Below are 13,830 nucleotides of genomic sequence, written 5' to 3'. Positions count from 1 at the left end.
TCCCCTGCCTCCCTCCCTCCCTCCTTCCTTCCTTCTGTCTTTCAGTAACCTTTTTATTTTGAGATAAATATATGTTCACCTTAAGTTGTAGGAAATAATGCTGAGAGATCCCCTGTGTCCTTCACCTAGCTTCTTGCAAAACTGTAGAACAGTATCACAATCAGGATATTCACATTGATGCAGTCAAGATACAGACCAGTTCCTTCACCAGAAGGGTCCCTCCTATTGCCTTTTTATAGCCACACTCACCTTCCTCTCCCCAGTCTATGCTTTCTGAAAAACACTTTGATGTCAATTCTAAAAACAAAATGTTTGGGGGTAACTAATATTCGTCTTTGCCAGGATGTTTGATACCCAGAAGACAAATCCAGTTCTGACAGGTGAGTGCTACCTCTGTTATCCTCGTATATTCCCATATCTGCTGTGCTTGTATTCCTAGGGAGATTCTTCTGTATTTTTTTCCTGAGTATCAGCTACCATCAGAATTGGAAGAACCTGCATTAAGTTGTGAGGTGAATTGTTTTTTATTTTTTATTTTTTTGAAACTGTGCGGGAATGATAGAATATCCTGAATTTAATCCTCAGTGAAGAAAAATGTAAAGTGTTTCCAATAAGAGGACCTAGAATGGCTTAAGTGAATGAAGATGAACATCTTTACACCAAATGGTGATTCGTAATTAAACCTATATTTGAAATCATTGTGACTGTGAGTTACATAAGGTGGAAAAGATCTTACAGACAGATAGTTGCAGAGATGAAAAGAAACAGGACGTAGTCCCTGAGTTCCCTCTCCCCCACCAAAAACAAAGTTTCTGTTCCTTAGGTACACCTCATCAGCTGCTTATTATGAGGAGCTGAGCTGCGGATTGGGTAGGTCAGGCACATTAGGTATCCAAAGCACTCATCTTACTGGAATCACCAAGACATCACTGAGATAGATGAAGAAAATTGTGTCGACCAAACCTCCTCTCAGAAACAGTACCAAATGTGATTGGAAAAAAATCTTCCAACAGCTACTTGGGGTGCAAAGAGTAAGCCTCACATCTATGGGCTATGCTTCAGTAACAATGAGTAGTCTACAAAGGGCTCGCGCAGGGCTGCGGTGAAGTTGAGTGAGGTGCGCATGCCTGACAAGCAAGCTGCTCAGCAGAAGTGGAGGGAAGAGCTGCCTAGTGCAGGAGGATGGGAGGTCTCTTCTCCATCTCCATGCTCACTGTTGCCTGTGGAGATGATGGATATAGTTGGTATTGGTGAAAACAGCACAAATTATGAATGCAAGAAGGACTATATGAGTCTGATCCTGGGCACCATCCCTAATTTTCTAGTCTGTAATCATTGTTTCTGCCTCTTTACCCTCTACTCTCACCTCATCCTCTCCCATGGGGCTTCTGATTCCACAGCTGAACTATGACTGTTCTTGTCAGGGCCACCAGTGACCTCTTGATAAGTGCAGTGTCACTTTTACTTGACCTGTCAGAGGCCTTCAACCCAGGTGACCACTTTCACCTTCTTGAAGCACCTTCTTTTTGTAGCTCCCTTGACTGCACACTGCCCATTTTTTTGCTTTCCTCTCTCCCATCTTCTTTGTGGCAGCTCCTATTGTATGTGGTTTCTCAGTGTTGGCATGTCTGAAGGCTCGTTCCTGGGCCACTTTCTTTTCTCTATTAAATGCTGTTTGCAGGTGACCTCATCTAATCTCTAACTTTAAAACATTAATACTACCCCCCACATGCCAGTGACTTCCCCATCTGTTTTTCTGGCACTCCCTTCCAAGAAACCCGGACTCCAGCTGCCCTCTTGACATCTCCCTTTGAATATTTATTATTTTATCGCTTCATTTTTCTTCACCTTGATTTCTGTATCTGCGCAGTTTTTTTTAACTGTGCTGTATTCATTTATGTAAGCTGACTTAATCCTTTTTTGGAAGGAAGCAAACTGTAATTTAGTTAATTAATTGAATTAGACTCAGACTTAAAAGGCCCATGGTGCCAATGTTGGCCAGTTCTAGACTTTGATGCTTTTTATACTCAATGCTTGCATGATATAACTCTGCTGTAGACAGCAGATTCTCTAAAAGCTAATATCCTGTTCTATTATCATTTATGAAAACAGCTGGAGCAGTGCCCAGAGCATATAAACAAAAAGCTGAAAATGTGTTTCAACCAGGTAAGCATCCTTTCAGTATCGCCATTTATATTCTAAATGATCCTGTGTTCCAAAGGATAAATAATGTACATTTCCAAATGTTAGGTTTGAAAGGAAATCAAATTTGCATTCACTTATCGAGACTTATATTAATGTATAGCGTATCAGATGTCATAAAGCAATATCTTTTTGAATTTTAAAATACTAACATTTCTATAACATAAAGCTATGAAACACTTGGAATAGGACTGTATCTTGAATAGGAAACAGGACATTCTGAGCTTTTAAGAAATATTTTCACTGAATCCTCAAAATGCTAGACTGAAGCATAAATTTTAGATTCAAGTTTTAAATTATTTCAAACAATTTGATATCTGAGTTTTTTAATTACCTTAGCAATAGTTTTTTAAGTTAGTGATTTTTCCATTCTAAAAGTAGACATAAAGGTAATTAATGCTAATATAAGAAGTAAAAGCAGTTTTTAAAAATTCATCCATAGCCTCAAACCATTCCAAGATCACTGATACTAATATTTTTGTGTATTTCCTTACAACCTTTCTCTTTCTCTGGGTAGATGTTTTTTAACAGTTATCAATACTGTGTATCTAGTCCTTAAGGATTTCCTGGGGGAGAAAGAGTCCAGAGTGCCCTTCAGTTCTACTACAGAAATACCTCAAAAAATCATATGCCCTCAAATCTCTTATTTTACTCTTTAAAAAAAAAAAAAACCCTGGGACTCCAAGTTGTGAACTTGGCCAAGCTGACATAGGGGATGAATGTTGGAGCCAGGATGGCCATGAAGGTTCCCAGATTCATTGCACAGGCCAGAGTAGCCAAGAACTTTGACACCAGGATCATACTGAAATGTTGGGTCTTTGTTGACACTTTACCTGTGCTTTGTCACCTAGCCACCAGCTCCATCATTAGTGCAAACATTAGCATCTTCTTCTGTATGCTTATGTTTACAGCCATCTTTGGAAAGCTCTCATAACATGAAAATCTGTAAAGATGAAGAGGTGACTGGCACTTCTTGGAGTTGTGCAAAGAATGACTCTAAGCAGAGACACTGCCTCATTCATAGTTTTTATAGCTAATGGAGTACATTTGCATTTGATCTTAGCCAAAAGTCCAAGAAGCAATTATAATGGAAGACATCTGAATATTCTTGTTTTATAATTGAAAAAGAATGGTGAAATAAATTCCCCAGAGACGTACGACGAGGCAAACTTGTCAAGTAGAACCTAAACCGTATTCCTTCTTACAAAGACAGTCTTAAAGTTCAGACTGGGCCTAAATTTAACAACCCTTGTTGATAGGTTTACCTTTGATGTTTCTATCAACTGGATGGTGATAAACAACTGGAAATGAAAGAGGGGGGTGTAGTTATTGGTCTCCCATTACTGTTCAACTAAAAAGTCAATTTATTTTCTGAATAAAATTTTGCTGAAAAAGTAATAACTGAACATTTTCAGTTTGAAGTTACTTGTCAACATTTCCTAACAAGAATAAAAGACAAAGTTTACTTTCAATATATTTTAATGCTGTTCTACCACTAATATTATTTTCATCAATAATGTAAAACTGGGATTAATTGATTGAGAGCCACTAGAGCCAGGCACTGAACTAGGTCTTTTCTACATTAACTCACAACTTTGGTAGGTAGGTACCACTATCTCTTTCAGTAATGAGGAAATAGAGATTCAGAAAGATAATATTCCAGTGTCATAATCAGATTCAGAATTGGAACCCTGATTTTCCCACTCCAAAGTTCGTTTCATTCTACTTTTTTTTCAACTTTTTTTGCCCACCCCCTCTATTTTTGTGTTGCTTTGTTTTTGTCTTGAAATAGGATCTTGCTACATTGCCCAGGCTTGTCTTGAACTCATGGGTTCAAGCAATCCTCCTGGCTTAGCCTCAGAGTGGCTAGGATTACAAGCTTGTACCACCACACCTGGCTATTTCATCTTATTCTCATCCAGACTTTAATACTTCATCTTTGTGATAGAGGTCTCATGTTTTACTTGCAATAAGTATATTACAACTTCTCAACCTGTTGGTGTAGAAGAATTATTTTTAACTGGCTGGAGACCTGACATTACATCATGAGACATATATGGAGGAGATGCTGACAGTGATATATTTATGTGGGGTGTGTGTGGTAGATGGGTTGGCTTGTTGGCCCACCAGGAATTCATTGTCCTAACTGAAAGTCTGTGGCAGTCAGCTTGAGGAGCTTATCAGTAAGGCTCCTGGATCTTCCTGTAGCTCTCCATTTACTGGCTAGGGTACTCTGATTTGAATACACTGTAAAACTTAGAAATGTGCTAAGAATTATACTGTCATATAGCTGTTTATCCAAGCTTATATATACCCTTTTATATCTATTTCTAAATATTTTTTCCAATGTCTACACCATTAGTAATGGAGCCAGAGTGAATAAGATACGTGTTTATTCAGGGTGAACAGTGTTAGCGTAGATGATGAGCTGTATCCCCTTAACATGCAGGGCAAGTCGGGTTCAAAAAATCAAAGCAAGATAAACAGTCAGGAGACCAGAAGTTCCTGTTGAAATGAGATCTTGTAAGCGAAACACAGAACAACTTGACTGAAGGTGTGTACATTTAATGAAGAGAGCCACATCACAGCATAGGAGAAACTTACATAAGTCACAGGCTTCCTTGGTCACAACTGTGGTTTTCATAACTACTATTGTAGTAGTAGCTGATTCATAATGGCATTGGTGGTCCTGCATCACCTGACTCAAACCATCATCTTTTATTCTTTCCTCAGAAGCCATCTGTTCCAGCTAAAATGAGTGCCCCAGAGTTGTTCCAACTTACTTACACTGGTCTACCTCTGAGCCTTTCCCCTCCTGATATTCCCCAAAATACTCCTATCCACTCTCCCAATACACAGTCGGCCTCTTGAAATCCTTCCCCTCTGAGCTTGGTCAATATTATCTTTTACGTGAAGACTCTCAGTTTCTCCGTGAGAAATTAATCTTGACCTATCTGTGTTCTGGGAGAAAGTTAAAACTTTGTTTAGCATTAATTAACATTTCTACCTTATAATAGTTTATTATATTTCATTTTCTCCTCAGTTAGATGATAGAATCCTTGAAGTTAATAATTCTGTCATCAAACTCTGTATTCTAGCAGCATGCAACCAGTGCCTTTGAATGCATCTGGATCTTCATAGTTACATGTTGAATCAAAGTCGATTGTTTCTGCTTTAATGCCTGCCAACATAAACACTTAAATGAATATTCCTGTTTGTATGCTACAAAATCTATAGATGTTGTAGGCCTTCCTTACTTTGCACAAACTCATTAGGATTTTGGAGCTGTGAAACTGCTAGAGCTCCTACTCTTTGAATTCAAGGCAGAAAATTAAAATCTCAGTTAAATATCCTTTCTTTCAAATACTAATTCCATTCTGAATTAATGTAGTCCGGAAAGAATTTGGTTTGTGATCTGCAGATACCTCTACAAGAGTGGGTTTAACCAGCAGAACTAAGCCTCTCATCTTGCTACAATTGTTTTCTCACCTTAATTAAAATGTTAACACACAAAAAAAGCTAATACAACTGGATGTCCTTTTACACTGAGCTTGAAAAGTTGTCAAAATCGTTACCTTTCATAGAAACTTCCTGGAGAGGTTAGCAGAACCTCCTGGAGAGAAAGGCAGGAGAGTAAACCAAAAAGCTGGCCTGTAGTATTTGACAAAAACATAGTTTACTGGTTACTAAAAGGTAAACTTTCAGAGACTGAATGACTTTGTAGTGTACTATATAAACATTCTTGGTCTCATCTCGATAGTGTCGAGGCTTTTTGTTTTTGCTTTTTTCTTTTAATTTCAAAATAATTATAGATTCATAGGAAGTTGCAAAAATAATACAGAGAGGTCCTGTGTACTCATCGCCCAGTTTCCTCCAGTACATAATTATGCATAATTATGGTACGATATCAAAATGAGGAAATTGAATTTGGTAAAATGTGTGTGTATAGTTCTATGTCATTTCATCATACATGGAAGTTTGTATAGCCATTACCAAAATGAGGGTGCAGAATTCTCATTACCATAAGTATCTCCCTTATGCTACCTTTTTATAGTCATATCCACTCAGCCCTTCCACAATCAACTCTAACTCCTGGCATCCAATAATCTGTTCTCCATCTCTATTGCTTTGTCTTTTCAGGAATGCTGTAGAAATGGAATCATATGTATGTGTCATTTGACAATTGCCTTTATTCAGCATCACTTCAGGTCCATTTAAGTGTGTCAATAGCAGGTTCCTTTTTATGGCTGATTTGAGCAATACTGTTGTTTTTTCAAATAATATTTCCATAATGTTTGCCATTTTTGATATTTCTTTGATTTGTTTTGGTTTATTTTACTGTGGCTTTTATTTTTATGAAAAAAGTGTTTTCTGACTATTATTCAGCATGGCAAAAGCTATAACATTCTAGAGTTCTGAAAACTGTGAGTGGCTAGTGACATGTGAACTGTATGTAACGCTGTTCTCCTTATTCCAGCTGAGTTGGATTATTCCTCCTACTCCACCTTCAGGCAGTAGATGTCTCTCCCTGGGTTTGCCTGCAGCCTCTGTAGGAAGCATCTATGAAGCTTCCTGGTGGAGGTGGTGGTTGCCTTAGTTTTAAGGCATCAACTTGTAGGTTGAATTAAAGATGTTCAAAAGTGGATTCCCTTCCAGGATCTTTAAATATAGCCTGGGTTTCAAGGCAGGATTTACCCATGTGTTTGAAATTCCCTTGCTGTGAGTGCTGCATTATCTGCTGTCCTGAATCCCTGCTATTTAGTGCCTTACTTGTGGGCACAAGGTCCTTATCTTCCATAGGATTTATTTGCACACTTGTATTATCTCATGCTGTAGACTAGAGAGTTCTTGAGGGCAAAGACTGTACCTTATATATCTCCACATCATCTATAATCAAATGCAGTGCTTTCGAGTTAGGAACTAGTTAGTGAATATTTATTAAACAGAATTTCCTACATGTAGGGATTTTCGCTTGCTTGTTTAAAGGATTTTGTAGAAAAAGGGGAAATTTGTGAGGTCAGTGAATGCTAAAGGAGATGATGTGGACGTCAGAGAAGGGTCTGCACATAGTCAATGTAGTGGAGGGTCTGAAGAGGGAAAGGTAGGCCCAAAAGACAAATGAGGCTACCTCACCACTTTCTTGGCAACCCAGTCATGTTAGAACACAGAAATATCCTTATTACATAAACATCCAAATGCTTATCAAAGTGGAATTTGTCCTGTATCTCTTTTCTCAGAATATCACTTGGCCTTCTAGAAATGTTTATACAAGCAATTAATGTCATTCTGAAACCGAAGCATTTGGCCTCTCCATTACCTCTTTCTACTTCATGAGTGCCTCTGGCACAGCATGAAATTTTGGAACACAACCAAGATTCTTCAATTAATGAGGGTCATATATATAACTGCCTGTACTTTTTGTATCATGGTAAGGAACCCAAAGAGAGTGAGAACAGGAATTCCTCTTTCTGTAGTTTCTGTGCTTTCTAGATGCTACAGCCTTGCCTTACAAGTAACACTACATCATCTGCCAGACAGCCCCAGGTGGTGGGCCATTCTGTCATTGCCTGTGAATTACTGGTGTTGCGGAGAGGGAGTCACAGGCACCTGCTCATTTTGTGCCTTAAATAATCTGGTGATCACCATTGGGAGAACAGATTCAACTTTTACAAGGTTTCTTCTTCATTCCAGAGCAGAGGTCTCCAAACTCACTGTCATGTGTCTCTTTCCTCCTCATAATTACAATTACTGAAATATTATACATTTTTGTCTTCTTAGTCTTCCATCAGAGTGTATGTAAGTTCCTTAAGGGTATCAACATTTCCTATATTTAGACCACCTGTAGTACTTACCTACAAAGTTGACACTTGGTGCATGTAGGCAGAGTTGGAATATGAAATTGTCTAGTGATACCAGGGGGAAAGTAATATTTTAAAAACATGCTAAAACTGTTTTTAAAACATTCCCAGATACAGAATACTTACATGGTCCAATATGAAAAAAAAATAAAGAGGAAATTGCAGTCCATTATCTATGATTCAAATACAAGAGGAATACATAATGAAATCTCTGTGGGGCAATGTGAAAATAAAAGAAAAATCTCTGAGGATAAGTTGAAGAATCTTCGTATAAAACTGGCACTGTTGTTGCAGAAACTTCAACTGGTGAGTGAAAAAATTGTATTTGAGCAGTAGGAGTAGACTCTCCGGAACGAGAACTCAGCTAACTTCTCTTAACATTGTCATTCACTTACTGACCTGGACAAGTCACTTAAGTCAGCCCTTTCTCTCCACATAAGGATTTCAAAATCCTAAATAAATGAATTGTGAAAGCATATATTGGAACATTTAGAAACTTTGTGTTCTTTCGTATCTTCTGTTTGTTTGTTTTGTTTTGTTTTGTTTTGAGATGGAGTCTCGCTCTGTTGCCAGGCTGGAGTGCAGTGGCGCGATCTCGGCTCACTGCAACCTCCGCCTCCCGGGTTCAAGTGATTCCTCCTGCCTCAGTCTTCCAAGTAACTGGAACTACAGGCGCACGTTCTTTTGTATCTTAATTCAGAATCTTTGCTTGTGCTGTTGGTATAGCATGATCACCTTTGGTGTCCCCTTAATAACATGTGACCAGTAGGTAATTTTTTCAGTTTTTTCAGACAGCGAAATATTTTCCTTTACTTTTATTTTAATGCATAAATAAAAATAAACCCTCTTAATCTTAGAGGACAGTTTGGGAGAAGTCAGGAAACATCATGTAAGTATGGATTACTGTCAGTTTTGTTTGTGTGTTTTAATGTATAAAGAATTGAGTTATGTGATAGGTTGAACTAATGAGGAAGAGCCCGTCTTCTATAACACATGGGAATGCTGCATACAATACAACAAAACTGAAAATACATGTAGTCAAGATTGAAAGTCTTCCTGTGGATTCTAGAAATAAATTGAGAAATCCAAGCCAGAACAGTGAGCCTGGGGAGCCTGTGGCATTTTGTCCTCAAATATAGGCCCTGAGTGCTGGAACAGGAGACAGAGCCTTCATGGGCCACAGAAGGTGAGGGGACAGGAACTGGGACCCTTATGGAGGATTGGCTAGAGGATTGGATTGCCTTGCCCTTGAAAGGGCTGGGGAGAGACAAGGAAACTCGCCATACATACATCTGTATAACGTGTGAAGAACATGGACCTTGAAGCCAAACTGCCTGGGTCTCAGTCCTGGTTGTAAACATTTAAAAGTGGGAGTCCTTTCCCATTTCAAAAAAATAAATCTTTTAATTCATCTGAAATTTATATTAAGTACAAGACAAAATGCAGAAAAGCTTTTTTTGTTGTTGTTTTTTGCTTAATTTAAGTATATTGCCAAAAGAAAAGTCCCTCTGCCCTTTGATGGTCTAGACAACAGTTAAAATGTTATGTTATTAAAATTTAAAAGGATGTTTAATACTAATTTTTATATAAAGGTAATTGTATGTGTGCTTCTATCAACCATAGCGCTTCAGCCAATTTGTCTAGTTTATTTATTGCTATGAGAGTAGGATTTCAGTAGAGCTCCTTTTGGTTCTTGTGGCTGTGAAGGATGCCAAATGTTTTCATGTGTTGAAAGTCTGGTATGGAGCCTAGCACCTGGTAGTGTTTCAGTGACGATTATTGTTTCACTTAACAAGTAAACTAGAAAGACCAAAGAAATTCTGTATCCTTGAGATTGAATACCACTTCCTGACTATTGAACAGGTTTATAAAATAATTGACTTTCATAATAGCAAATCCACATTTGGCTAAGAAAAACTGAAAGAATAATCATTTACTACTCCTCTGCCAAACCTCTAGGTTCTTAAGCAGCAGCCAGAGTAACCATACTAATTTAATTTACTGTATTCACAAAGTTTGGTAGGCGGGTGAAGGGCTTCAGCCAGCAGAGTATGAAACTCTTTTGCCTAGTCTCAGTGGAGAGGCACTTAAAGGGCTCCTGCCCAAATGTATTACTCTCATCCCCCGACATGAAAGTTCTATTTCACAGTCTCTGATTGCCAGAGCCACTGCAGTAGAGTATAGCAGAGAATCGAGATGAGGGACCCAGAGCAGATAGAGGTGGGGCAGGCACATGAAGAAGCCGAGCATGGAAATAATGTAGCATCCTGGAAGAAGTTTAGTCCACCAGGCAGAGGATAACAGCCAAAAGATCAGATTATATCTAACAGGACGAGAAGTGCTTTGTGTCAGGGTCACAGGGCATTCTTCAGGGTCAGCGAATATTTGAAAGTCAAGGTAAATATCAGCATCATTGTAATCCATCTGTAGGAACAGTATCCCAGTCAAAAGCTGGAACTTAGTACAACTCAGCCTTGTTAGAGCAAATCTATGGTAGAGGGAGTAAAGCTGAAGCACATTTTATGGAACCAGAGAAGAGATGCAGAGGCAAGGTTAATGGTGCTAGACACTTAGTGCTGGGATTGCTTCTGAAAGGCCCTTCCTAAAAAATCCTCTTATCTATCCGCTCAGTTGGAGAGTTAGTTGATCCCATAGTTGGGCCCAAGGGAATGAGATTTAGATCAGTCAGCCAAGAGGGAACATTCAAGGGGAGCTCAAACAGTTTGTGGAAAAATGTAATTAAAAGTTAAAAGTAAAAATATAAACTTTATTTTTCAACATAATCTCCATCAAGGTCAAGACACTTATGTAAACAATGGCAGCAGCCTTTCAGTCCATCTCTAAAGATCTAAGAGTTCTTGGAATTTAACCATGTCAATGCTGTCTTTTTTACATTATTAAAGAAAAATGGATGCCCTTTACAGATTTTTTTTAAAGATTTTTTTAAAAAGAAGTCAGAAGGACTCAGATCAGGACGATAAGGTATCCCTAATGATTTCCCGTCAAAACTCTCACAAAACTGCCCTTGTTTGATGAGAGGAATAAGCAGGAACATTGTCAGGGTGGAAGAGGACTCTGATGAAGCTTTCCCAGGCGTTTTTCTATGAAAGCTTTGGCTAACTTGCTCAAAACACCATTATAATAAGCTGGTGTTATTGTTCTTTGGCCCTCAAGAAAGTCAACAAGCAAAATGCCCTGAGTATCCCAAAAAACTATTGTCATGACCTTTGCTCTTGACCAACCACTGTTGCTTTGACTGGACCTCTTCAACCTCTAGGCAGCCATTGCTTTGTCTTCAGGATCATACTTGCAAAGCCACATTTCATCTCCTGTTACAGTTTTTTGAAGAAATCCTTCAGGATCATGATCCCATTTGTCTAAAATTTCCATTGAAAGCTTTGCTCTTTGCAGCTGATCTAGGCACAGTGGTTTTGGCACCCATTGGGTGGAAAGTTTGCTCAAGTTTAATTTTTCAGTCAGAATTGTGTTAGCTGAACTACTTGAGATGTCTGTGGTGTTGGCGATTGTTTCTGCTATTAATTATCATCCGTCTTCTCCAGTTAGAGCATGAACAAGATTAGCGTTTTCATTGCAAAGGGATGTGAACAGTCTGACACTGCCAGCTTCCTCTTCAACATCATCTCATCCGTTCTCAAGTTATCCGTTTATAAACTGCTGATTTCTCTGTTTTTAAAAATTACTTGCCATAGTCCTATAGCCCCCTGAGTCTAATCTCATCCTTCTGTTATAGGCTCTCTGTTGGGGACATTGTCCCCATAAACTTTTCGTAAAGCATGAATGATTTTACCGTTCTTCCACCCAAGTTTCACCATACATTTGATCTTTGTTCTTGCTTCAATTGCAGCAGAATCCATGTTGGTCTGATAGTGGCTTCTTTCAAACTGGTTATCTTATCCTTTTAGTGCCTCAAACCACATCCTGGTCAAATATGTCATAACAACTTAGTGTGAGTTTATTTTTGTTCGAAAATTTTGAAATCCGTGCCTACGTAGTTTTTTCATAATATGCATTTTCCATGAACTTTTTGAAGACCCCCCCTCACACGTCTAACTGTTCATTGGATCAAGAAGCCCAGGAAAGGAGAGCATGAAATCGCCTCAATAGAGAGCTGAGTAAAAGAGAGAAAGGGAGGATAAAGAGAAGGAGACAGACCAGGGTAGTAAGCCAAGAACTGAGGGAAAAGACACTGCAATGGAAATAGAAGAAACAGAGAAGACAAAATTTGGCTACTTGTCTATTTTTTGCCTATAAGGCTAAAGATTCATTAATTTTAAAAATAGGAGATGACAGCCTATAACAGAGAAGGATGAGATTAGACTGAGGGGGCTTTAGGAATATAGCAAGTAATTTTTTAAAAAGAGAAAAAACAGTTGTACTAACTTCCACTAAAGAATAAAAAAATGAACCAAGTTTCTAACCACTTGTTAGCATAAAATGACATTAAATGAGAAAACATTTTGAAAGGTTAAAAGCATGATTCAAATGTAAGGTGGCTTTTGTTGCAGCAGGAGTCATAGGGAAGACTGTTAGGAAGCTGCCCAAATTACAGGAATAAGCTCTACAGCTTCTTTCCGTGGTGTGACTGTTGCTTCTCTTTTCCAGGGTGGTCCAGAAGGTGACCTGGAGCAGATTGACACTTATTTAGAAGCTTTGCTTAAAGAAGATAATCGCCTCCTCCAGAACAATTTAAATAAAGTGACTATAAATACAAGACATAGACTCCCTTTAGAAAAAAAATGAAAAGATTCCTGAAAATTAAGTCAGAGAAGGTATTCCCTTTTAAAAAATGCTGATAAGAAAATTAGAAGATTCTTTTAAAAATTTTTCTTTTTTGTTGTTACTGTAAAGTCTATTCTGTTTAACAATAAGAAATAAGAAATAATTTTTTTCGAATAAGAAAATTGTACACTCTAGAAATGGAGACCGATTTACAATTTATATATCCCCTAATGCTATTGTCTAAATCTTCCTTTTCTTTCAGAAATATTAATAATATTTAGAGTTCTCTAATTTTCTTGTGAGCTACTGAAAAAAATGAAAATGTCACTCAAGCTTAAATTTTGTTATTCCTTAAAATATTGTTATTGTAATTTTGTTATTCCTTAAAAAAATTTAAAGGCAGATGTTTTCAAAATCAATATGCAAAGGACTACAGACTCACCTCCTCTTGAAGATGTTGAAAAAGAAAGACTTTATGCCCTTTCTCCACTATAGCCAACACTTAGTAAAGCAGAAAGTACAAATCCTCTCAAAACTGAGATGTAGCTTATATAATTTTATTATTTTGTCATAGTAAAATAATAAATCTCCTAAGCATAATATGTATACATATTACACATAGGTAAAAATTGTTGTTTTACATTTACATATACATAAAGAAGCATGTTTTTACACTTTTCTTGATAAGTGGTTGGTTTTTTTTTTGTTCAGAAATGTCTGAAACTTTAGACAAAAATAATAAAACATTTAATATTCATTTATGAAACTGTATGATTTTAATTTATGTATATGAACATAGCAAAAGCCTGGAACATGGAAATGGAATATGGTAAACTCTTTATTTCATTTTTGCCTTTAGCCACTTAAATACTCTTCTCAAGAGGCATGTTTTTACCAGTTACTTGTAAATCTATCCGCAATCAATTATCTGTAAAACCATATATATCATGATATAGCTATAGATATGGATGTAATGGCATCCAAAAGATGGGGCTGTTGCTTTTTCCACTCAATATACCTTCAAGATCAT

General features: G+C 37.6%; 1 protein-coding gene across 2 annotated transcripts in view; it reads left to right on the top strand.

Moving 5' to 3' along the window:
- Window positions 1-13,566, top strand: part of MORC1 (MORC family CW-type zinc finger 1) — a 162,145-nt gene extending 148,579 nt beyond the window's left edge. Inside the window, exons 25-28 of one of the 2 annotated variants that reach the window (XM_011995501.1) lie at window positions 440-512; window positions 2,113-2,166; window positions 8,172-8,366; window positions 12,684-13,566. In XM_011995501.1, the coding sequence (XP_011850891.1) occupies window positions 440-512; window positions 2,113-2,166; window positions 8,172-8,366; window positions 12,684-12,821 (460 nt within the window). In that variant the 3' untranslated portion in view covers window positions 12,822-13,566. The remainder of the gene's footprint in view (window positions 1-439; window positions 513-2,112; window positions 2,167-8,171; window positions 8,367-12,683) is intronic. The other variant, XM_011995507.1, reaches the window with a different exon arrangement.
- The last annotated feature ends 264 nt before the right edge of the window (window positions 13,567-13,830 follow it).

Source organism: Mandrillus leucophaeus, unplaced genomic scaffold (genome assembly GCF_000951045.1).
Source record: "Mandrillus leucophaeus isolate KB7577 unplaced genomic scaffold, Mleu.le_1.0 Scaffold113, whole genome shotgun sequence".
NCBI classification, from domain to species: Eukaryota; Metazoa; Chordata; class Mammalia; order Primates; family Cercopithecidae; genus Mandrillus; species Mandrillus leucophaeus.
The sequence above is the reverse complement of the archived record's forward strand: the minus strand, read 5'-3'. Positions and strand labels throughout refer to the sequence as shown.